At 49.2% G+C, this 24,818-nt stretch overlaps 2 protein-coding genes across 2 annotated transcripts in view; one reads left to right on the top strand and one right to left on the bottom strand.

The window, feature by feature from the left end:
- Positions 1-21,715, top strand: part of UBP1 (upstream binding protein 1 (LBP-1a)) — a gene marked incomplete at its 5' end in the record, with an annotated part of 27,475 nt that extends 5,760 nt beyond the window's left edge. The window contains 14 exons of the mRNA XM_010155238.1: positions 1,708-1,784; positions 4,627-4,732; positions 5,339-5,445; positions 6,923-7,075; positions 7,229-7,339; positions 7,884-7,991; positions 15,354-15,457; positions 16,083-16,137; positions 16,301-16,394; positions 17,505-17,595; positions 18,180-18,289; positions 19,542-19,684; positions 20,262-20,313; positions 20,896-21,715. Coding sequence (XP_010153540.1) covers positions 1,708-1,784; positions 4,627-4,732; positions 5,339-5,445; positions 6,923-7,075; positions 7,229-7,339; positions 7,884-7,991; positions 15,354-15,457; positions 16,083-16,137; positions 16,301-16,394; positions 17,505-17,595; positions 18,180-18,289; positions 19,542-19,684; positions 20,262-20,313; positions 20,896-20,933 — 1,349 coding nt within the window. The remainder of the gene's footprint in view (positions 1-1,707; positions 1,785-4,626; positions 4,733-5,338; positions 5,446-6,922; positions 7,076-7,228; positions 7,340-7,883; positions 7,992-15,353; positions 15,458-16,082; positions 16,138-16,300; positions 16,395-17,504; positions 17,596-18,179; positions 18,290-19,541; positions 19,685-20,261; positions 20,314-20,895) is intronic.
- Positions 21,716-24,285: 2,570 nt separating this feature from the next.
- Positions 24,286-24,818, bottom strand: part of FBXL2 (F-box and leucine-rich repeat protein 2) — a gene marked incomplete at its 5' end in the record, with an annotated part of 39,255 nt that continues 38,722 nt past the window's right edge. The window contains one exon of the mRNA XM_010155239.1: positions 24,286-24,677. Within this exon, the coding sequence (XP_010153541.1) occupies positions 24,570-24,677 (108 nt within the window). The remainder of the gene's footprint in view (positions 24,678-24,818) is intronic.

A 24,818-nucleotide genomic window follows, 5' to 3' on the forward strand; every position in this document is an offset into this window, starting at 1 on the left:
AGATGGTCTTTAAGGTCCCTTCCAACCCAAACCATTCTATGATTCTATGCTTCTGTGAGGAAATGGCTGGCTGGTAGACAAGGGGGGAGCGGTGGGTGTTATCTACAAGTCGCTGTCTTCAGGAAGGCGTTTGCTGTTTTCTCCTGCAAGATCCTCAGGGAGAAGCTAACTGAGCGCGGGCTGGTTGAGCATCCTTGGCATTCTCAGAAGCAGCCTGGACTTGGGTGGCCCTGCTTGAGCAGGGGGCTTGGGCAAGATGGCCTTCAGAGGTCCCCTCCCACCTCAACCCTTCTGTGATTTTTGTGGGAGTGGGTGCCACAGCCTCCGTGTTAAGCAGTGGGCAGTTAGTCTCTAGCACCTTGCGTTGCCTTGCTGCTGCAGCTGCTGCATGAGACATTCCTCTCACGTAGGAATGTCTGCAGTCATTGCTGTGGTGCTTTTTAGACTTTAGGAGCAGCTACATGTCCAAAAATCCAGAATGAAGCTTAACCTGTCCCTTGGTTGTGGAAACTCCACGTGCTGTTTCTGTATAGGTACGTTCTAGCTCGGTGTGAACAAAGTAACGCTGGTAATTGAGCAAGTATCATTAACAGGAGAAAAAAATTCCCTCCAGTTAAATCTAGGAAGAGAAATGACCTGTTGCTTTACTCAGCTGCACTAGCTACATTTAGTTTTTATATGGATTTATGTCACCAGTGATGGAATGCTGCTGGGGTAAAGAAAGCCTGTACGTGTGCAGAGTGTACACATAAACGTGCTAATGGTGCTACAGCAGAAAAAAAGCCAAACAGTCCACAGTTGAGGGTAACGTCATCCTGTGAAGCAGTGAAAGGCGTTGAAGCAGTCACTGGCTTAGTCACAGGGGCACGACAGCTGAATGTACACCTTACCTTGCAGGGTAAGCCAGCAGATGTCTTAAACGTAGCAAACGCGGACGTGTAAAGGCAGTTTGGAGGGTGATGTAGAAGGTAATGAATTTACTGCACTTGACCTTAGTGAGATCTTGAAATCTACTTTGTCCTGTATTTTAATAATCTATTTTGTCTTCTGTTTTAAAAATCCATGTTCGCAGATGAACACGTGCTGCCCACCTGAGAGCAAACAGTCCTTCTAGTTCAGTGTGTGACTTCTAGCTTACTCTCTTCTGAAGTGTAACAGTTTGTCAGATTCACTGGAAAGATAGGTTCACTCCTGCCTGGTTGAAATAGCCAGTAACTAGCTCTTTTAGAGGGTTATTCCTGAAATCCCACAAAGCCTGCAGAGCATACAGAAGTGACTGGTACGTGGGCAGGGTTAAACATGGGAAAATAGTATGTGTTTTGCATGAGGAGTGTACAGACTCTTTCCAGGAGTTGTTTTGGAAGACCAGTGTATGGCTCTCATATGTGGCCTTTCATCAGTTTCAAAAATAAGGGAATTCAGCTTTGAAGGTGAGATTTCCTTCAAGAAAAAACAGAGGAACAGGTACTTACACACCTGTAAAGTGAAATACTTAAAACTACGGATACTTTCAAAGCTTCAGGGGATCAGAAAGTTTCACACTGTTTGGCCAATTCCTGCGCTGCTTACCCAAGATCCCTTAAACTGAAGTTTTGGGTACCGGTATTCTTGTGTACTGTGACCCAAAAGCTGGTTCTGGTGCGCTAACTGGAAAATAGCTTTGTGCTCTGACTCTTTGCTGATCCAAACTTTCTTTTCTCTTTAAAGGTCAGTCGTATGAAATACGGATGCTAGATAATCGGAAGGCTGGAGACATCCCAGAGATCAATGGAAAACTGGTGAAGGTGAATGAAGTTCTCTAGACGGCGTGGCTAACAGAGCGCTCTGCTGGTTGTGTGTGACAAGAGCAGTTCTTAACCTCTTCCTGTGCCCTGTCCGATCCACGGCCCGGGCGGCCCAGCTGATCTGACCATTAAGGAGAATAGGCACAGTGGAACCTAATGCCTAGTTTTACTACAGGTCAAAGGAATATACACACATGCATTTCCTCATTTTATGAATGGGGTCATTTCATGTACCTTTAGGTAGCTAAAGGTGAGCTAAGCACTTCATGTACCCTTCATGAGGTCTGCAGTCTGCTCTGTTAGGAGATGAATCTCCATTAAGTGTCTTTCTACTGAGTAAAAAGAAGCTGTGGTAACAGTGATCTCAGATTTAGGTCTATGAAGTGAGGTGAGAGAAATCCAATCTGGACACTCCAGGACTTCCAGTACCTGAAGGGGCGACAGGGAAGCGGGGGGGGCCTTTTTACAAGGGCCTGTAGTGACAGGACAAGGGGTAACGGGTACAAATTGAAAGTGGGGAGGTTTAGATTGGATATCAGGAAGAAGTTCTTCCCGCAGAGGGTGATGAGGCACTGGCACAGGTTGCCCAGAGAAGCTGTGGATGCCCCATCCCTGGAAGTGTTCAAGGCCAGGCGGGATGAGGCTTGGAGCAACCTGGTCTGGTGGAAGGTGTCCCTGCCCATGGCAGGGGGGTTGGAACTAGATGGTCTTTAAGGTCTCTTCCAACCCAAACCATTCTGTGATTCTATGACTCTACATTTTACAGATTTTTTTTTTTCCCCTGCTGTCACTAGATACTTGCTCAGAATGAGTGTGGACCAGGGATATTTAAGACAAATGTATGAGAATGAATGCCCACTGCGTGGAGTACCTATGTGTACTGAAGACCAAATTACTTTGTGCAAAGCTTAAGATACCTAGTTGTCCATATATTTGTACTCAGCATCATCTGAGCCATTTCATTCTCCGTATCAAGTGGTGCGGAGAAGCGGAAGGAAGCTAGAGGATCACTTAGAAAGTAGCGGAGGTATTATGAGCCTGTTTCTTAAAAGATGTATGGGAGACGCACGGAGCCAACCTGTGGTTTTTGCAACGGTGGGAGGTACCGGTAAGAAAAACACATCTCTAATTTTGCTGCTCATTGAGCAGTTTGTTCCACAGCTGAGCTCCTTATCCTAGTTCCAGATTTGTCTCCTTGTGCTTTAATGTTACCAGAAGGTACTGTGGGCCTGAGGTATTGCATGAGGTATAGGAATGAAGCAGACTGAAAAATGCCCAATTCACGGTACAAAGTATCAAAAGAATTGGTGAAGGTCAGAGGTTTGGACTTTTCTTACGAGTATCTAACGTTTTTTATCAAACTCTGAAAAATCTTCGGGTATTGGGAAAGAACAATTAAAGTCACTTTGGTGGTGGTACTGATACGTGCACCACAGCAGGGTGTCTGTGGAAGGCTGGGTCTTTACCTGTCAGCCTCGGGCTGTGTAGTTTGTGACCTCTGACTGGCTTGTGTGGTCCTGTGCCTTGTTCTTACTTGTCTGTGGGATGCTTGTTCGGAGATACCTTCGGAAAGCGTTCAGCACAGGCATAAAACAGGGATTTGCGAGTTCTGCAATTAAACCTTTTACAGCCTGGCATGTGGGCTTGCTGTAATAGGCATGTTTGGGGGGTCTCTCTGCCTTACAGGCTCTTACATTGGTGATGAGCCGTTTGGTTGACAGAAGGGGACAAAACAGTGTAAAAGTTTAGAAAAGTAGATTTTGTCACAGCCAGGTACAGCAATGCTGCATCAGCAAACTTCCCATTTTGGGCACTTTGATACTGGCATCCCAGTACTTCAGCAAAGGCGGCGTTTCCTGTTGGTGAAGGTGGCTGCAGAGGTTTCCACGTTCCAAACTGCAGAACTCTTGCATGTCCCTGTGTGCACACACGCACGTGCTGCTTCTTATCTTTGAAATAAAACCAAGGAAATGCAATTTATCTCAAAGAGACCCTTGGTTCGGGGGGGGTTTGGGCACTTTTACCCACTGTTTATACAAGTGAGACTGTAGACTAACAGCAAAAAGCGAGGCAGATCTGCCCGTTTGTTTGCCGAGTAGCAATTACTGCGTACAGCCCTCCTCCCCCCTGTACAGCTGATTGCTTGGGACGTGCCCTCCTGCAGCAGAACAGAAACGTTGCTTTGGTGTGATTAACCACACAGCTGTAGCAGAACTGGTCACAAAAAAGGGTATCGTTGGATACTTGCTTCTGGCTGAACCAAGTTAATGGAATCGTGGTATTTTTAGATTAATATTTCAGGTGGGGTAGTTGGGATACTCGGGAAGTTACTACTTTCAGTAAAATACTAGGTGTGTTGTAAACACGTTCATGAATGCGGGGAAGGGAACTGTCTATTCATTTTCTTTCTTAGAACTCTGTACAAAAAATTCACAGAATTCCCAGTGAAAAAGGTCAGACTCTATTCAGCGCTTTGCAGCATAAGTGGAGTCTTTTGTGTTTGTTTTCTAACACGAGCTGGTGTTGCCCACACAGCGCCGATACCGTGCTGTCCGTGCTGCTCGCTTCCCGGCGCGTAGCTCGTGCTGGCCTTCAGCATATGCAGCCACACGTCGTTCTCTTTTGCATTTTTACCACGTTTTCAAATATCTCCTGCTGCTCGGGTCTATTTCTGCCTTCTGGAATATGGTGGGATACTGGTGGTTGCCAAATTTTTTTGCCGTAAATACGTCTTTATCAGCACTGTGGCTACTTTGGAAGGTTTTAATGCTTTATCTTCAGGCTGTTTCTAAACATACAGTAACTTTGTGGCTCATCAGGTGCTTGTTTTCTTCTTTGTTAGAGCATTATAAGAGTTGTGTTCCATGACAGAAGGTTGCAGTACACAGAGCACCAGCAGCTAGAAGGTTGGAAGTGGAACCGCCCCGGGGACAGACTTCTCGACTTAGGTATAACTGTTTCTGTCTGTTGTCACTGCGCGAAATTCACTTCCCAAGTTTGAATCGATCCTGGTCAGACCTGTGCTAGGGCCGGTGAAAAAACACAGGCCGGTTTTCTGTGTGCTGCTTTGTGGTAGCCTGTGTTTTGAATGTAAATGTTCTTAACGCCCTCCCCTTCCTGTAAGGGGTTCGGAAGTAAGGTAGCAGCTCCGCAACCTTACGCGTTTGGTATTTCTCATTTTGATTACCGAGTGTTACAGAAAGGAGGAGAACACAGCCCAAAGTAACTTCAGTATATTGCAGAAAAGACACTGACATGGTTTCTTTATTTTGCGTAACTTGATGATAATTTTGGTTGCGTGTACTGTGGGTGGGTGGTGGGAGCAGGGGAGTGAAAACACACCCCCAGACCCTGGGCGCATTGTACGTTGGGTCTGCCAAGTTTCTTCGGGTTGGTCCCGAGAAACTGTTCCTGGGCTTAATGGTCAAGCTACCACAGCCTGCCTTGTTTCACCCAACCCGTGTTTGCTGATGGTAACCTTGTATTAAAATGTATTTCTGGTGTTTTCTTGGAATGTGGTTATTCTAAAATGCATGCTGCTTATTTTAATGTAGATATTCCAATGTCTGTTGGAGTCATTGATATCAAGACAAATCCAAGCCAGCTCAATGCAGTTGAATTTTTGTGGGATCCAACAAAATGTACATCTGCTTTTATTCAGGTTTGAAACTTTACTTGACTGGATGTTTGTGTTTGGTGCCTTTCAGGTTATTATGAATTATTTAAAAAATCATTTAAAAATTAAAAATAATGTGAATGAAGGGTTTTCAGAAGCCTCCTTGGGGCAGGCTGCCATGGCTGTGGGTAGATGCGGTTACACGGAGTCCTACAACGGACTGGTGGCTACAGAGAGTTCTGAATCAAAGATGTTTCTTGCTGTGTCAGGAGGCTTCCTCATAGGAGGATTTTTGTTATTTATGTATTTGATATTCAGGGCAACTGAACTTGCTTTCCTCCGGAAATTGTTTACACAGAATGTTCAGTTTTGGATTGGAACTTTTAGCTCACTTTTATCCCAGATGTGTTTTTATTAGGGAGAAAGGGTATAAAGTTCGAGGTAGCAGCGTTTCTTACTGAGGCTGCCCAAAGAGGTTAAATCCCACACTGGCAGTAAATTAACTTTGTTCTGGTGCAGCCGACGAGCTTTTTCCTCGTCAGAATTACACAATACTAAAACGTAGTCTCCTGGAGGAACTGTGAGATAAACCGCTGAATGTTTTTGTCTATGCCCTTCCTTCGAAGTGATGACAGAGTGAGAAAAAAGGGAGCTGGCTGTTACTGTGCCCGTGCAGCTGGCTTGTTCGAAGGGCTAGGGAACGCGGGGTAGCGGCACCCCTTACGCTTAAAACTTCCGTTTTCAGGCAGTGGTTCGCTCTTGTTGCTGGCCACAGGAAACAGAAATAGAGCGCGGTGGTTGCCGAGAGCGCAGGGTATGCTTGTGTCCGCAGTGCTTGGCTCCCTTAAAATTCCACAAGAAATCAAAAAGAAGGGAGCGCTGTCCAGTGAGGTGGTTCATAAGTCCTTCTGTTACGCTGGCTTTCTCTTTAGATATCTTTTAGGGGCATCTCTAGCTCACAAACCCAGCCTTCAGGCTGACTTGAGGCAATTACAGACTGGTTAAAAAGTCTGCTGCAGGAGGTGGGGCGTATTTGAAAATACCCTGATGTCACATAAGATGAAAAACTCTTCAGCCCGTGACCTTCTGTAGCTTTGGTGAGACGTACTGCAAGTAACCCTGAAGCCAATTCTAGCTGTAATGCACTGGAAAATCCCATCTTGAGAAGGTTTCTGCTGTATTCACGACAGATACAGTTGTCATCCATGTACATTTTTCTTAAGATGCAGCAGGTTCTCATTTAATAAAAATCTCTAATAACTTCTGCTTTTTGGAAAGATTTTGGTGGCACACTAGATGGTTTCCCTTCTTCCCTGTCAGCTCAAGTATAGTGTTTTGGGCTTCATTTGTCTGCGGACATGAGAAGGAGCGAAACATTAGTTAGGTAGCTCTCGGTCCTCAGATAAGCTGGGTAATTTGTTAGTTGTCCTTAGAAAAATGCGTGTGGTGCTGGTAACTCAGTAAAATTCATGTCTGGAGTACTTCTGAGGGTCCTTTCTGTCTGGTGGTTGTTTTTTTTCAGGTACACTGTATCAGCACTGAATTTACCCCTCGTAAACACGGAGGAGAGAAAGGAGTTCCATTTAGGATTCAGGTTGATACTTTTAAACAGACTGAGAACGGAGATTACACAGATCATCTGCATTCAGCCAGCTGTCAAATCAAAGTTTTTAAGGTAACAGTAGAAAACAGATCCTTACTAAGTCTCTCAGAAGCTCTCATAAAGATGGGGGACATCTTTATATCACTGTTTGACTTCTGAGATCAGATTTTAATTACAAAACCATTTCCCAGTTGCTTTCTTGTTCATGTAACTGTTCATTTTTAGCCAAAAGGAGCAGACAGGAAACAGAAAACAGACAGAGAAAAGATGGAAAAGCGAACTGCACATGAAAAAGAAAAGTATCAGCCTTCATATGACACCACGGTTCTTACAGAGGTAACAAAATGGAATTGCATCTGCTGACTGAGGAGCAAACGCACAGATACAGCGTGACACCCAGCTGCAGGCCGGGCAGGGTTGGGGGGCACTCACTTCTACAGGAAGACAAGCTTTTTGGTTGGTGAACTCATCCAGCGAGCAGCAGCGTAAAACCGTAAGATCTTGTTCAGCAAACTCGCGTTCAGGCACCCCAAGACTGACCGCTCTTTGTCGGACTGTGCTGAACCCGAGAGCGAGGCTTTGGTGCGGATCCCAAAACCTTGCAGCTGAAAACCAAAAAAAAAAAAAAACCCAACCAAAAAGAGGGGGGAATCTAGAATTTAATCATCTGCCGAATTTGAGATTCTAGGTGTATTCTTTGGAGATTACGGAATTTAGGGCCGGAGCCTCAGTAGGGTTTTGCATTTTCGTTTTATTTGAAAACAGCAGTGAGTTCAATGCAGATTATTTCTAAAGATTTCAGAAGTTTTTAAAAGGCTTTTAGATCTTTCCTCACTGTATAATGAAAAGAAATTGATCCAAATCTTTGGTGTTTGTCCAGATGAGGCTTGAGCCTATAATTGAAGATGCAGTTGAACATGAGCAGAAAAAGTCCAGCAAGCGGACTTTGCCAGCAGACTACGGTGATTCTCTGGCAAAGCGAGGCAGTGTAAGGGACTTCTGCTTACCTTTTCATTGTGCAAGATACCTTGTGCAGTGTTAGATATAGGAGAAACTTCCATTATATAACGTCAAAATACTTTGATTGCCCTGTCTTAATTTTATTCACCTTGACGTATACCAATTCCTCCATGTTTGTTTTCGGCAAAGGAATACTTCCTAAATCTAACACTTGAACTGTTGCAGAGGGACTGTGTGTAACTTGTAAAGGTCAAGAGCTTTCCGTTATGTGACTTTAAATGAAACAGCTTTTTGCTTCCCTGTGTGTGTGCGATGAGCGGAACGAGCGTGAAACCTTGCGGCCTGTTCCGTACCTGTGCTCGCGCTTGGCATTAAGCTCCGGTGTGCATCGGGTTTCAAAACGCCGCGTTGGGTTGTCGGTCGCCGATTTTCCCTTCAGCCCTCTCCGCCCTCTGCTCTGAGCAGGTTTCGTGCCGTCAGGCAGAGGCAGCGCAGCTCTGTGACGCGCGTACGCTAACCCTCTACGTGTCCCCCCAACCCCAAACGAACCTGGCGCGTGCCCTGCGCGCCCTTCCTGCCACGGCGTAGCACTTCGGGTTTCCTACGTGCTGTTTCTTCAGGCGGGTGTCACAGACCGTGCCGTTTTCAGAGGAGACGCAAACCCGTTAGCTGTCCCGTCAGTTAATAATGTGCCCGTGGATGACGGTTCCTTGCGCGGGGGCGCTGGGCTGACAGCTCCTTCCCAGCAGCGCGTGGGCAGTGGCTCTCTGACCCTTGTCCCTCAGGTGTCAGTTTGTATTTCTAGCCTGTGAAAGTGATGTGCACGGCTGAGGTGACAGAATACTTCAGGGTGTGCCTCCTGTTGTCTGTGAACCATGAAACGGGGGGGTGGAAACAACCAATATCAAGTCAGACGGACTTTGTTCCCCCCCTGAAACTATTAGAAGCACTGAGCTGTCTGAATTGACCTTCCACTCTTCTTTGCTTTTGATTATTTTCCCCCTTTCCTTTAAGGTGCAGCCTTAGCACTCTTCGGGAATGCAGACATTCCTTTGTTTGTTCCAAGTGGCCCTGGGGGTGAGGTACAGACCGGAGAAAACAGGACTGCAGCACTTTCACTTACAAAGCGCTGAAGCATCTTTTGAAGCTGGTGCTTGCCGAGATTTCTACTCCCCTTCCCCTCCCCCAACTCTCTGTTGATATAAGTACTTCGTTGAATGATTATTGCTTATAGGAAGGATCATAGAAAAAGGTGTTTTTCAAAGGTAGGACAAATCCCTTGCCCAGAGTAGGGCAAACTCTAGCCAAATGATACCTGAAAGTTGTCTAACCTCCTCTTAGTCTCTTGAAATACTGACACTCTGCGAACCTTAATGGTAATGGAGCACCTCTCCTGTGATGAAAGGCTGCAAGAATTGGGCTTGTTCAGCCTGGAGAAGAGGAGGCTCCGAGGAGACCTCATTGCAGCTTTCCAGTATCTGAAGGGGCTACAAGGAAGCTGGGAGAGGACTTTTTACAAGGGCCTGTAGTGACAGGACAAGGGGTAATGGGTACAAATTGAAAACAGGGAGGTTTAGATTAGATATCAGGAAGAAATTCTTCCCGGAGAGGGTGGGGAGGCACTGGCACAGGTTGCCCAGAGAAGCTGTGGATGCCCCATCCCTGGAAGTGTCCAAGGCCAGGCTGGATGAGGCTTGGAGCAACCTGGTCTAGTGGAAGGTGTCCCTGCCCATGGCAGGGGGGTTGGAACTACATGGGCTTTAAGGTCCCTTCCAACCCAAACCATTCTGTGATTCTATGAAGAAACACTGAGGTCAGACAGGGGAGTACTGGCCTCCGAGTGCCTTTCCCAGAGGACACCAAGGAAAGCCTGCGTGTTTATTTCTTCACTTCGTGTGTGCGAGGAAGGACAACCCACAGACTGGTTTGGAATAACAGCTACCTACAGCTTTCTAGTTGTCTTTCTTGTGCAGCTGACTGTTCCTGTTTCACATCGGTCCTTAAGAACAGTCTCTCTTGAGACCGTTTGGTCAGTCCGTTGAGACCCTTCTGCATGTTAGTGCTGTAGGACAAAACGCTTTCAGCCTTGCTAGGCTCCTAGCATCTACAGATTTAACACGGAACCCATTGCATTGTGACAGTGATTTTTATCGTTAGCAAAATTACGAGAAATCAACCAGCCCATAAAAAATACCACGAAATGCTGCGTTTGCTGTATTCCTGGCGAAGCCTTGGTAATCACTAGACACACTTTAGGTACTGTTTTTAACACTGTGAGTGTACAACTGGTTTGCTTGGTCTAAAAAAGGAATATCTGATTTACAGCTTGAAGGCCAACTCATCACCCTTTTTCTCTTGCCACCAGCCAGGCTTATTCCTGTGGGCCTCGTAAACCTGGTCAGGGGAGCGATGCGTGTTGCTGCTTGAGCCGTTCTGTCCTTGCGAATCCGCCGTCCCAAACGCAGCCATCGGAAGGTCTGGCTGCTGTCCGACTTGGCTCACACGTGCAGCCCGGGTGTACGCGGTGTGCAGTACAGCCGTCGCAAGAGGGGCTTGGACGCAGAAGCTAACGACCTGTTTCCCCACTGTTACGAACTCACACTGTTTTACGTGTTATGTCTTTATAGATCATATTTATAGGACACATATATCTACTTCATGTGTCCTAGGAACAGTGGTTCCGTTACAGGAGGAAATAGGATTGTTTGGAGTGTATTTTCCTTGATGAAGTCGAGAATGCTGGCTGTTACTTAGCCAGTGCTGCTTCCTACATGCCCAGAAATAGTTTTGCTATCTTTTCTTGAATTCCAGAAATTTAGGTCGATCCAGCCTATAGTTCTCTTTAAAGCTGGGTATTGTTACCTTCCTCCTACACCTAACCTATTATATAGGCTGTCTTTTTCTGTTCCTTGCCTTTTGCATCTCATTTTGTGTGTTGGCCTTCTTATTTTGCCTCTCCAAGATTCTGCTGGTTTATTCGCTGGCTGTTTCTGGTTTTGTTGGGTGTCGTTCCCCCCTGCCCCCGTATGATTTCTTTCAGCTCAGCCACAGTCTGATTTGGACAGGTTGCTTTCTTCCCGTGCTTCCTTCCTGAAACACTGAACCTAATCTCTTTTCTTTCCAATGGAATTTGCATGGGATTCTGACACGGTACTGAGACTTAGGTGAAGCTTCCTTTCTGAATGGTCACACTGCTCAGCTCTTCTGTTCTTGCCTGAGAACCAGAGATTTTTTCTAACTGCCATCACCCATCTTTTCTTGCTCATGCATTTTCATGGGAATGCCACCCAGAGATGCGTTTCCCTTACCCCTTTTTATTTATCCGAGGTTTCAAAATTCAGTGCATTCACTGCGATTTCTGCAGTGTTCGTCTCCGTGTTTTCCAGATGGACAGATGTACAGTTAACTCCTTGCCAAGATTCTCCCTCATTGATTTTCTTCTCTAGAGACAAAAGGCTACAAACCTGGACCTCGGGGGGGATGTTTCTGTACAGGTGACCCTCATCCAGGGGCCATTTTATCCTCTGCTCCAAAGGTATAGGAGATAGAGAGCTCATCTAAGGAAGAAAAGAGAAAAACCCCACCAGAAACATTCCCCTGCTTTGAATTTGAAAAAGCAGGCAGATCTGCACTGTGATCGTTGGGTCTTTGCGCCTGTTTTTCTGTCTGCAGCATCTTGGTTCCTTTTTATATTAGTCTGTGTTCTGTTCTAGGTCACGGGCTACAACATGTAAAGCTGCAGTTTGCTTAAACTTGGTCACAGGGTCATTTTTTTTGCTGACAGAGCTGATTATAGGGCGCAGAGAAGCTAGGAGATTTCCCAGTATAGCCTTTGAAATAAACTGGAGCATCACGTTGTGGATGTGAAAGACTGGTGCAGAAGTTAAATGTTTTCTGTGAGTGATTTAAAATTGAGAACGTAAAACCTTCTAGAGGCCGAGAGTCACAGAGCGGAGCTGGAGCAGGACTGATGTAGCAGGATAAGCATGTAGTGTTCCTTGGATTCATTTCTCCTTGCATCCACCTACACCTCCCACAGCAGCACCGGCAGCAGGCAGGGCACGTATCGCGCTCGGCTTCACATCTGGGGAGTAACGTCTTCGCTTCTGCATTCAGAATAACTGAGCCTGCATGAGGCTTTTTGCTTTTGCCAACGCCCCCTGCGGTTGTTTGGGGCGAGAACCCTGTTTTTCATAAGTTCCTTGAAAAAGCTGTGTCCCCCGTACAGTGAAATTGCTGCCCCGCTCAGGAGGATGATGCTTTGGGCCCAAGTGTGGCGAGCCTGATGCGGAGAGCGCGCTGTTCCTTTTCGTCTTGCCTTGGTGTTTGTGTGTGGTGTGGAGCTCTGTGCCAGAGGTCAGGGCTACCCGCTGGTGAGGCGTGAATTTGGGGAGATTCAGGTGGAGTGGAAGTAGGACGTTAAACAGTGGCTTAGGATAACTCGAGCTTTTGCAATTCTTCAGGCGTTAGGGACGCTCTGGGTTTAAACGCTACGAGTCTGAAAAGTCATGCTTGGAAAGGTTTCCCATCTTCCTTTTTAACTCAGTAACGCCATGGGTCAGCACTTCGTGACCTCATTCGTGTCCTGTACAGAGGAATGTTAAAGGTCTGAAGCCAAACTAGTTTTCTTCTTCTCAAGATTTGATCAGGGTTTGGAAATCAAGGCACGATTCCCGCAGCGCAGTTGGATCAGCACCGTTGTGTCGCTGCACAGGTAATGGAAGGCAGTTTGTCTTCAGACCTCAAAACCCACTTATTTCAACATTTACCAGTGTTGCTTATTCAGCGTTACTGCAGGGGAAGATGTAACACTGCCCTTGGTTGTGTTCTGTGACGGCTTTTAAAGAGCTGCCCTGGGACAGAGGGACGTTTTTCTTCCACCTGCAGGCCCGGCGGCCAGGGCCATCGGTACTGGCGCCCTCAGCTTGCTGAATGCCCTGCGGTTTGGGCGTAAGAGCCGGGGAGATAGCCTGGTGGCTCCGAGCGAGCCGTGGAGTGCAGGGCTCTGTCCCTGGACGCTGTCCCGAGACAGGCTGCGGCAGGGAGGCCTTTCCGCTGTCTGCGGCCCGTGCCCCTGTAAACCCCCGGCGTGCAGAATCCTCGTGCAGGATAGTAGAAAGCACGTCCCTGCGCAGGCTGTCCAGCGTTGGTGGGTTTGATGCCCAGGAGTTTGTCTGATCCTGCTCCTGAACCTTTGTGAAGTGAGTGTGGGGCAGCTGTGCACGTCAGTGGTACCGAAAGCATGAGCAGGCTGGGTTCGGTGCTGGAAGACGCTTGAAGAATACATGCCGTAGCCCTTTTTTTGTGGTAGGTTGCTTTGTGCCTTGCGCCCTTCAGAGTGGAGTGTCTCAGTGCTCAGATACTCCAGTACCTGGAGGGGCTACAAGGAAGCTGGGGGGGACTTTTTACAGGGGCCTGTAGTGACAGGACACGGGGTAATGGGTTTAAATTGAAAGTGGGGAGGTTTAGATTGGATATCAGGAAGAAGGTCTTCCCAGAGAGGGTGGTGAGGCACTGGCACAGGTTGCCCAGAGAAGCTGTGGATGCCCCATCCCTGGAAGTGTCCAAGGCCAGGCAGGATGAGGCTTTGAGCAACCTGGTCTAGTGGAAGGTGTCCCTGCCCATGGCAGGGGGGTTGGAACTAGATGGTCTTTAAGGTCCCTTCCAACCCAAACCATTCTGTGATCCTAGGATTCATTTTCTACCCCCCGCAACCCCCGAGACAGGAGGCAGCAGCGCTGAGCCGATGGGCACGTTCCAGCAGCGTTGCAGTTGCTCCTGCTACTTCATTTAGCCCAGTGGGTCAGTCTCAGTGGCAGTTGGTAGCGTTTTTGCTGGAAGAGGAGGCAAGGTGGGAAGGTGTGTTTATGGGAGAAGAAAGGCTGCTGGCTTTGTGGTGGGATTTTCTTTTTCTAAACATTCCAAACGGGCTTCCTCCTGCACTGTGAGCAGCTGGGTTGGGCGGACAGAAGCGTGAGCTGCGGTACGTGCCTTGCTCTGGCAGTGGGGCATTCCCCCTGCCCCGGGATTTAAACGGGTGTAACGGAATCTTGTAAGGGGTTAGTGACTGAGGACGTACAGCCCGCATCCGTGCGTCCACATAAGTATCTCGTGTTACAGCTTAGGGAGAGAACGTCAGAAAATTAGTTAACGCTCTCAAAATAGTTCAGAAGAACAAAGTTGAGCTTTCATTTTAAAATTACAGCTTTGGACCACGCAGTGAGGCCTGTTGTAACTACCTGTTGTAATACAACTTCTGAGAGTACCGCTTCACTTCTCAAGCTGGTTCGGACAACAGGTGGGAACACAGGGAAGGGGAGGAGCGCATGACGCTGGCAGGTGGCGGAGGAGCGTGCTCTGTGCGGATGGCGCCGGCTGTAGTCTGCTTTGACTGTCTGCTGGAAGGCAGCGTGCGCACCGTGGGCAGCAAAAATACGTCCTGAAATCACATCTCAGCTGAAACACGTTCCCACTAGTATCAGATCGTTCTTGTTCCCCTCCCTCCCCCCCGCAGGGCCGTGACGCAGCTCTGGAGATCTCCTTCCGGGGTATCGAGCTGGTGGCGGGGTAAGGGCATCCGACATCTGTGTCGTTAACAGGAGTGGGTTCAGCGCGCTTCGTCCTGGCCAGCTGCTTGGTTTAGTCCTGCCCGTTGGTCATTTTTCTTTCAACCCCTGAAATTGCGGGGCTGTTGGAAACCCTGAGAGCTAGTCTCACGGTGAAGGGCCTTCATCATGGTGCTTTCACAAGTATCCAAGAAAGACATGACTGAACTGCACGGCTGGCTCATAGGATACGTGTGGTGACTTACATTTATTCATGAGAATTCCAGCTTCCCAAGCAGTTCAGAGGAACGTGTCAGCATCACTTTAGTCCTGCAGTGAAGCAGTGAGAGTTATCAATTCACAACAGTTCTCCTGAAAATCCCGTTTGTATTTCGTTGCTGTCAGGGCAGATCGGCTCAGGTCACCCACGAGGCGAGCCGTAGCTTGGTAGTTGTGCTGACTGCGGGCCGACGCCTGCTGCCAGGTCACGAAACCGGTCCTGAACACCCCTTGTGGGATGAAAGGGGGTTTTTCAGCAGGGGGCTCGGGGGTGGGTTGGGCGGGTTGTTTTAAACGGGGTCATCTGCGCCGGTCTTCTGTCAGCTGAGGCCTTTGCGCTGGGAACGGAAGGCAGCGTCAACAGGAGTCGTCTGGCAGCAACAAGATAAAACTGATTGTTACCTGGGGCATCTGCATGCCATGGGTGGGATGGAGGGAATCTTTACCTGGAATTGCGAATGAAAATTCTCTGTGGAACAGACCCTGGCTTTAAGTGACAGAACTGTGCATCTCAGTAAAAACTGTGCTGTCGAGAGAAACTGAAGTTTTGGTTCTTTTTTCTTCAGTGTTCACCCTGGCCTGATACTCCTACAACATTTGTAAACAATAGTCCGACTCCTGCTCCAACTTTTACCTCTGCTCAGCATAACACCTACAGTGTCCCAGACAGGTGGGTTTCCTCTCTGTATCCTACTTAAAGGTAACATTTAAGGGCCTGTAGTGACAGGACAAGGGGTAATGGGTTTAAATTGAAAGTGGGGAGGTTTAGATCGGATATCAGGAAGAAGTTCTCCCCGGAGAGGGTGGTGAGGCACTGGCACAGGTTGCCCAGAGAAGCTGTGGATGCCCCATCCCTGGAAGTGTTCAAGGCCAGGCTGGATGAGGCTTGGAGCAACCTGGTCTAGTGGAAGGTGTCCCTGCCCATGGCAGGGGGGTTGGAACTGGATGATCTTTAAGGTCCCTCCCAACCCAAACCATTCTATGATTCTGTGATTTTAAAATGAGGCTTATTGAAAAGTGTTTTCTGAGCGAATCCAGGAGCTTGCAACTGTTCTTTGGTTCCACCGGGGAATGAGGGATTGTTTTGACCTCTGTATTTCCCATGGAGTTTGACACTCGTGTGTCACGATCTTAAGTTTCACTCTGCGCTGCATTTAATTTGGTAATTAATTGGTAATTAAATACTGATGTTTCGTGTTTTGGGAATTTCAAGTTAATTTTCAGCAATGCTTTAAAATTGTGCCTCATGGAAGTCTAGTAATATTTTTTTTTTTTTCCTCCCGCCCCATCTGCAGCAATTCTTCCTCCCCAAATCATCAAGGAGACGGAACCTCTCAAGGCTCTGGCGATGTGAGTTTCCTTTCTGGTACCGATGGTGGCTGTATTTGTGTCACACCTACACATGCGTTCGGATGAATGGGTGCTGAGGACGGGTTACTGAGGGAGGGCCTTTTAATGGTTTTGGGGTTTTTTTTAATATCCAAATGATCATATCCACTCTTGTTTCTTACAGCAGCTTCATCCTTCAGCCACAATCCAGGAAACTCAGCAGTGGTTGCTCAAGCATAGGTTCTCTACCTATACAAGGCTTTTTTCAAATTTCTCAGGTATCTATCATTTGCTTTTGGAGTCTTTGTGTAAGTTTCGTCGGGAAAAATAATTCTGTGACAACGACATGGCGTTGGTATTTACTGTAATTTACTGACGTGGTTATTGCATGCTGGGCTCGCGGTGGAAGGCGTGGGTTTTTCTCGCTGCGTTGGGCACAATGTCACGCACTTGCTTAGCCCCTGGAGAAAAACAAAGGGGTTGGGCGAGCCAGGCCAGCAGCCCATCTCCCTCCTTCCTTGCGGCAGCCGCTGGGGGCTGATGGCAGAGCAAGAAGCTGCTGGCATCGGCCCCGTGCGGCGTCTCCTCTTAGGAGGCAGATTTAACTGCACTCTGCGGGGCTTTCTCCTTCCGAACTCTGAGGCTGTGAATAGTCATTGTGACTCACAGCAGTGGCAGATGCCATGCCATGCGAGAGGAGAATTCCTTCACCTACACGGACGGGTTTTTGGTTTGGGCTTCTTTTCCATTTCAGCAGAATGGCTGATCGCTTTTCCTCCAGTGTGAGTGAGTAGTTTCTGCTGTGCCTGCGGAAGCAAGAAGTGGCAGTAGATGCTCTCTCGGGAGCTGTCCTCTGCTGCTCTGATCTTCGTGTAGTTGTGCGCAGGGCGGGAGGACGCAGTACACGCCACGAGTAAAATCCCTTCTCGGTGTCACGTGACGGGGAGAAGATGATGATGTCGCCTGCTCTCCGCCTCTTAGCTTAGCTCCTGCTCCTGCCAGCACTCCCTTTGTACCAGGCACATCAGAGAATCTGTTCTGCCGAGGGACTGGTATCCCGACGGGACTGAATTATAAAAGCATGCTCCCGGCCATTGTCTGGAGGCAGATCAGCCTCCTGTCTCGAGGGAGTAAGCGGTGTGCCTTGCCGGTGTCATACTTCCCCGAGGATGTGAACACCGTGAAGTGAAACAGACCACCTTGGGGAAACTGGTTTGTCAGAGTGCTGGCTCGTGCCTGCTCTGAACCTCACTGGCGTGTTCGTGGTTGCAGGATTCCGTGTTTGTAGTGGTGGAGTTCGTTATTCTTGGTTTAAACGAACATAGGGTTTACTTTAAAAGGTACAGGTGATCCAGACCAATCTTCATCACACCCTCGTGTTTCTCCAGGTGCTGATTTATTAAAGCTGACAAGAGAAGATCTGGTACAAATCTGTGGTCCGGCCGATGGGATTCGGCTCTACAATGCACTGAAATCCAGGTAACGTGCCGAGGGTGAGGCGGAGTGGGTTTTGTTCTGTCCCTAGAATCCCCCGCGCTTAGAACCGGGAGATGTGGGGTGGGATACGGCGCCCGCGTGAGCCGTCTCGGGAGTCGGCAGCAGCGCTCCTTGAAAGAGCCGCCCTCCTGCGCGCAGCCTCCGGGCTGAGCCCGGGTCAGGCGGAAGCGCCAAATTCGAAGGTGGGCTGTGCCGACGGACGGATCTGCTGCTGGGAGACGGGACTTCTCGCCACGGGGAGCTGAGAACCACCCTGGGCCTTCTGAGGTGACAGGCGTTGCGTGCCATCCCGGCTGGGGAATCCCAGTCGTGACTGAAGCGGGCGTGTGCCGTCCCTGCCCGGTAGTTCCGTACCCGCATTCCAAGCCACGTCTTGATGAACTCGGAACCAACTGAAATCTTGTTTCAGTGTGAGGCACTGCTTAGCATGATGTTGGTTTTCATCTCTTTTGCTCAGGGAAAGCAGACCTGTCACGTGTCCCATTAGCGTAACGAACCTGCGGGTGTGGCCCCTATGTCCGGGGCTTGGAACCTTTTCTCTGATCCGTGGTTTCTGTGAACTGCAGGTCTGTGAGGCCCCGTTTAACGATCTACGTCTGCCAGGAGCCGCTGAGGAGCATACAACTGGAAAGACAGGATGCAGGCAATGGCGACAGCAGCAACGGTGCAATATATGGTACTCGGGGAGTGGGGGGGTGTGTCCCTTAGCGCGCTTCTCTCTTTTTTTCTGCTCTGAATTTCAGCCAAGAGGCTGAATTTCTGTTTCCGATGTAGAGAAAAAGCGGAGAAACCCTCCCAGCGTTAAACCGTCGATTGCTCTCAGTCCGCTGATAAAACTAACCGCAGTTACACGGAGGTTGACGAGGGAGCTCTCAAACGAGCTGCGCTGCGTTGTTACAGCCCGGGGACTCACTCGAGAAATGTCGGTGCCCGTAGAGCCACGTGCACACTTGGGTTCTTTCCCATTCTCAGGTTTTGCTGCCGTTTTCAGTGCAGCTGGTAGCGCCTGGCCAAGGAAAAGCAGCCAAGTGGTGTACAGCCTCATGGTTTTAGTGTCCTTTTCCTGAGAGAGCTGTTGTTTCAACACAGATGGGAACTGGCCTGTGAACTCACGTCAGGCCCACAGAGAAGGGAGCTGTTAGAAACGATTCTTTCCTTGCCCTGGCTCTGAGCGAAGAGGCCTCCCTCCCCAGCCGACTGAAACCTGGGCAGGCTGCTGCTGCGACAGCAGCTGTGTGTTTTCCAGGCAAGAGCTGAGGTGGAGGAGGAGCTGTAAAGGGGATCCCGTCTCTACTTTAGGAGGGAAGAACGTGCAGGCACGGAGCTGCTGGGGCCTGCAGTACGACGGGATGAAATAGCGCTAGGGACCTGTAAATGCAGCCTCACGCTGACCAGGTACCGTGTCTGACGGTTCTGCTCGCGTGCCGTGCGGTACTTCCGCCCCGCCACCTTCGGCGCTGAGGTGATCTGTAGGAACTTTATTCAGGCACTTGAAAAAGGCTTTCTTGACCAAAAAGGAGGTAATCTACATCCCTGCGTAAAGCAACAGCGCGGTCGTACGTGCCGGACGTATCACCTGCTGCTTTCGAGATGGTCCGAAAGCACTTGCAAAGTCACCGTCGGGTGACAGCAGCGCTCCGCGTGAGTCTGAGATGACCGTGCCTGTTTGTGCGGGATACAGGAAAAACCGGGGAAGTTGCTTTCGGCATCAGAGGAGACGGACGCCTCCCCCTTGTCAGAGGGTTGTGCTCGTGACTCTGCCTTGCAGGAGAAGTCCGGCAGGTCACGCTGCTTAGACCTGGGGGGGAGCGAAGGATGCTGGCGCTTCGCATGCTGCAGGCCGGGCTGTGAGCACACTTGGGCTTTCTTCACGCCGTTACGTGCTACCAGCCAGCGCCCTGCTTACGGCAACCATTTGTTTCTTGCAGTGTATCACGCAATCTACTTGGAAGAAATGGCAGCCTCGGAAGTCACGCGCAAGCTTGCTTTGGCGTTTAATATTCCTTTGCATCAGATCAACCAGGTTTACAGACAGGGTCCCACAGGTATCCACATCCTCGTCAGTGATCAGGTAACTGAGATCTCACTTTCTTGACACATTTTATTTATGAATTCAACAGAATGGAGGTTTTTCTTACGCTTGCTTCTTTATTAACGTGGGTGTTTTCTGTTTGATAATGCAACCCAGTATGTTCTGACGTTCAGAGTATTTTCCCCTTTCCATTAAAACAAGCCAAAGGATCCTTTAAATGTCACTTCGGCTACTTGACTGGACTGAGATTATGAGAAGAGGAAGGCAGCTGGTCCGTATCGTTCCGAGGTGCTGCCGTAATTACTCAGTATGTGTTTGTTCTGAACGTGCCCAAAGGCAAGGAGCCTTTCAATACTGCTGAACTCGCCTTATTCGAGCACCTGCTGCACACGTTTAGAGTTCCAGAACCACAGACAACAGCTCCCAGCTGGTTGTCACACGATTAACAAGCGGTATTGCGACCGCAACGTGTTTTAATTTAGTGGGGTATGTGCTCGTCACCTTTGAGCCCTTGCTGAAGGAACACAAAATAAGCAGTTTCTCACAAAAGGCTGGTTTTTATTTTTTGCATCGGTTGTACTCAGGAGGGTTTCAAAGCTTATTTTCTTTTTTGCAGATGGTTCAAAATTTTCAAGACGAGAGTTGTTTCTTATTCACCACGATAAAAGGTACGGTGTCTTTTGATGGTTACAAATGCTGTGTCCACCGAGGAGCCTTCCTTAAAGCGCCACACCTTTCTGGTAGAACTTCCCCCCGCAGGGAGGATCGGCAGTTCCGGGGAAGGCCGACTGGCTCCTGCCCACCCACGGCGGTGGCAGAGAGCCTCCACGACTTACTCATAGAATCATGGAATGGTTTGGGTTGGAAGGGACCTTAAAGCCCATCCAGTTCCAACCCCCCTGCCATGGGCAGGGACACCTTCCACTAGACCAGGTTGCTCAAAGCCTCATCCAGCCTGGCCTTGAACACTTCCAGGGATGGGGCATCCACAGCTTCTCTGGGCAACCCGTGCCAGTGCCTCACCACCCTCTCCGGGAAGAACTTCTTCCTGATAACCAATCTAAACCTACCCTCTTTCAGTTTAACCCCCTTTTACTGGCATAATATATAATATACTGAATATCTACACATTAAAAGCCGCTGCGCCACAGCAAAAGCCAAGCCCCTAATTCGACGTTGTGGCATGTCGGCTGGTATATTTACGGTTCTGTTTGTGAAAGGCTGAGCCCTTTTTTTTTCCCCCCTTTCAGCTGAAAATGGTGAAGGCTTCCATATAATCTTGAAGTGACGTCACGCGATCGCTAGGCCGATACTCCGACACAGAACGAAGTCCTGCCGAAAGATGATGGTCATCCCAACCCTTAGGATCTAACTTCACCGTATAAGATGTTTCATATTGAAAACACAAAATGACCTTTCTAATGAGCTGTTTGATAGGTGAACTTTCTTATCACTGCCAGAGCTAAGCGTCCTCAGGAGAGGCGCAACGCCGCGACAGCTGACGTACAGGCACGCAAGACAATGCAAGCAAAGGTGCTTGCCCTTTAACTGAAATAAGGCAAATTATGGCCAGTAGATACAGTTTCTAGAAGCGGAGCGCTGCGGCTTTTCTGCTGCCTGTATCCAGTTGGAGATGAATGTAAACTCATTTGGGGGCATTTACCTTTCTGTGCCAGTTTGTCTGTTACTTGCTTGTACCTTAACGCTGGTTTTATTTTGTTGATGTTAGCAGAGCACATACGAATCTGTGTGGAGATGAGTCGTTAGGCTGATCGTGATCAGGTTGTCGGGTCTTTGAGAGTAAAGCTGTCAAAACAGCTTCCCGTGTAAATTGTGTATAAGAGTGTATGTAAGAAGTGTAAATGCCAGAACGGGGCTTTTAAGAAGCCCTAGACAGATGCAATATATGCATGCAGCAAACTGCATTAGCAACAGTACCTTATCGGAGGGATTAATAGAAATCCCAGGGGGTACCAAGTAATTGTGTTTTGCTTTAACAGATTTAATGGAAAAGAATTGCCTATGCATCCTTTACGTTTAGTTTCCCGGGTTCCCTGCGGAGCGCTGCCGCAGGTTCAGCTCCTTGCTTGTAGGGCGGTGGAGTTCTTCCGGCTCGGTGGAATCGCGCCGACGAGGGAAGGTGACCCGCTGGCACCGGGGGGCTCGTCGGTGCTTTCGGCAACATCGAAGGCATCGCTTGAGAAACACTAAATCTGCACCCGTTTGGGCTCCTGACCGGCAGGGGAAAGCCGTGCTGGAGCTGCTGCCGTGGACCAGCAGCTTCCCTTGCCCTCGCCCTCCGCTCCCGTACTGTACGGCTGTTACAGTGCCTCTCCCCCGGGACTGAGTAGCTACTCCTCTGAGACAGGCTGCCTGCTTTCACAAGGCCCCGGATCTTTCCTGTAAAGACCCGGCACGGCGCTTCCCGCGAAGTCTCGGCTGGGTAGGTACTTGGAGGGGGCCAGAGGGAGGCACTTTGGAAGGTGCCGAGCGACAGTTCCCTAGAGCTGGCGTTTGGCGCCCTTGAGGCGTTCCGGCTTCGCAGCATGGGGACGGTTTGCTTTTTACGCTGGGGTGCTCAGCGTAAACGCCGACGCCAGCGCGTGGAAAAGCAGCCTTGACTTTTTGCTGGCTCCCCCTGTCGTAACTGGCTCAAGTGCTTAGCAGAAAAGCTTCTTAAAGCGGTAGCATTTTGAAAGTTTAAATTCATCAGAGCTAGAGTTCCTTTCCTATTTCTATTTTTTTTTTTTTCTGCACTGAAAGTAAAATTTTATGTACTTAAAACATTTCTGCCTATAAGTTGTTCATCTTTGGGTATCGCTTGGTCCTAAGTATTTTCTTGAACTGACACTTGTGTCTTTTCAGCTCACACCCTATTCAAATCCAAATGTTTTATAAAAAAGGGGAAAAAATCCTTGATTGGAAAGTATCCAAATAGCTAATTTTAAAGACTATTGAAAGTTGTACAGTAGTTTGTCCAGCTCACTTGAAATTGGGATTAAATTATGGCACCAGCAAATTGCTTTTGTTTTTTAATAAGATGTACACATTTCAATTTAAGTATAATAAATGTTTTTCAATAATTTTGTAAACGTGCTTTCTTTTTCTGTACTTGCTTTTCCCGCACCCGTCAGGGACCCCTCTCCGCTCCGGAGGGTGTGGATGAGCCGCAGGTAAGGGGTAAGGAAGGAGTGAGTAAGGGGTAAGTAAGGAGAGCACACCCGCCGTCGAAGAACGGAGACGCGTTCAGCATGGGCGTCAGCTGGCCGTTTATTGAAGTGTCCTGTACCACAGCACGTTCCCTTCGGTTCTGTACATCTTTACCGCAAGAGACTTACAAGGTTCATCACGTTTCTTGGGGAAAAAACCCCCCAAAAAAAAAAGGGAGCCAACAAAAGCTAACGCAGCCTGACATCCCGGTACGGCCGAGAGCGAAGTCCGCGTCGCGCTCTCCGCGAGGGCGGTGCCTTAAGGGAGCTCTGGGCACGGCTGGCCCACCGCTGCCGTGCGAAACAAGCCCCGACTGGCTCCCTGTGTGGGAGTCAACAGCTCCGGAGACCTTGATTTGCCGTCCCCGGCGCCTGTGAGCGCGGGAAGCACGAGCACGGCCGCCCTGTCCATAGAAGCTGGGATGTTCACGCTCCTAATGAGGAGCTCACAAGCTGGAGGGAGAGCTGCAGCAGTACCCGCAGCGGCTTCTGCTTTTTAAGCCAGCGTTTCTGTTCATTTTCAGTAAACAGGCCCCCGAACTCTTGAAGCGGACACGCAGAGTCAGCCTTACCCAAAACGCTTCCTGACCGGTTGAGTAGTTTGTCTCGGTTAATTAAGTTGCTTAATATAAAAAAAGTTCATTTCTCTTAACCCGCTAGCACTGAAAAACTAAGGATGAAAGCACGGCCTGAAGAGTCAATCGGTAGCTTTTATTCTTGCCCTTCACAAGCTGACAGCTTCTCACGTAACCCCGCGCCGAAGCGTTGGGCTTCCTGCCCTTGAAACACGCAGCTGTGGGGGTTGGCTCAAGCCCTGCCTGTGGCTGTCTCTGCCCAACCGCTTGCTGCGTCCCCAAAAGGGGTGGGACAAGCAACTCGAACCAAACTCCTCGTTTCCCCTGCTTCACCCCCCGCAAAGCAGGCGATACGCCCCTCTTCCTTGCCTTACGAACCGAGGGGGCCACGGGGCGGGCCGCTGCAGCAGAGCGGGCGCTCGACCACAGCGGGTTTCTTACCCCTTGGGAAGGCCGATGGCGTAAAGACGTGCCTCGGTGCCGGACAAGCCTCGTACCGGCACACGCTCCGGCCGACCCAAGTTCCCAAACGCGCAGAGTAATTCTGTGTTTAGCGTTACCTTGAGGTACTGCCTTACCTTTTGACCTATTACGTCCCGTTACGTCATTAAAGACGAAGCTGAATCATGAAAAAGGAGAAGCTGTTTCGCCGTAAGAGCTCATTACCTTGCGTGTTTTTGGTCAACTTTGTGCGAATGTTGATTTGTCCGTAAACCCGGCGCTTGATCTGTGGCGTATATTACAGAACAGCAGGCTCAGCTCCTCGGTGCGACGGCCCGCAGCCCCGCGTCGGGTCGGAACGTCACCGGCGCTTGCAAACGCCTCCGGGTTTGGCCGCCGCCCGCCCCGCCGCTGCCGTGCCGAAACGCCCCCAGCGTTTTACACGGGGCTTCAGTTCTCATGCCAACAGAAGGAAGGAGTTACTAATACAAACCGAAGCATCACCAACTTAATCCACAGCTGCACATCACGGTAAGGTTTTTACCTGGAAAAAAAACTGCTTTTCTTGTCACAAAACTGGATGACCAAACACCAACCACTAGGACCGTCAGGAAACCAACTCCTTCCACTGACGTGCAGTCCCCGGTCTTCTCTTCGACAACGACAACAACAATATTTTCTGTGGGGTTGCACTTACTGTCAGAGAATAATACAGCATCTGCAGAGGCGCTGTCCGCTCCCTCCGACCGAAGGAGGGGGAGTTACGGGAGCAAAGTAAGCATGGACTTTGACGTGAGGTAGGTGAGCCTGTGGATGAAAAGGCTGCGTTGTAACGGGAGCGAAGGGAGCCCAACCAGCAGCCCACCTCAATCACAGCCAGCAAGTCGGCTCTCGTTAAGGTGGGTTAGCTAAAAACATCTGTACGCTTCATACTCTCCAAGCTGTCTT

Source organism: Eurypyga helias, unplaced genomic scaffold, assembly GCF_000690775.1.
Source record: "Eurypyga helias isolate BGI_N326 unplaced genomic scaffold, ASM69077v1 scaffold3017, whole genome shotgun sequence".
In the NCBI taxonomy this organism is placed as follows: domain Eukaryota; kingdom Metazoa; phylum Chordata; class Aves; order Eurypygiformes; family Eurypygidae; genus Eurypyga; species Eurypyga helias.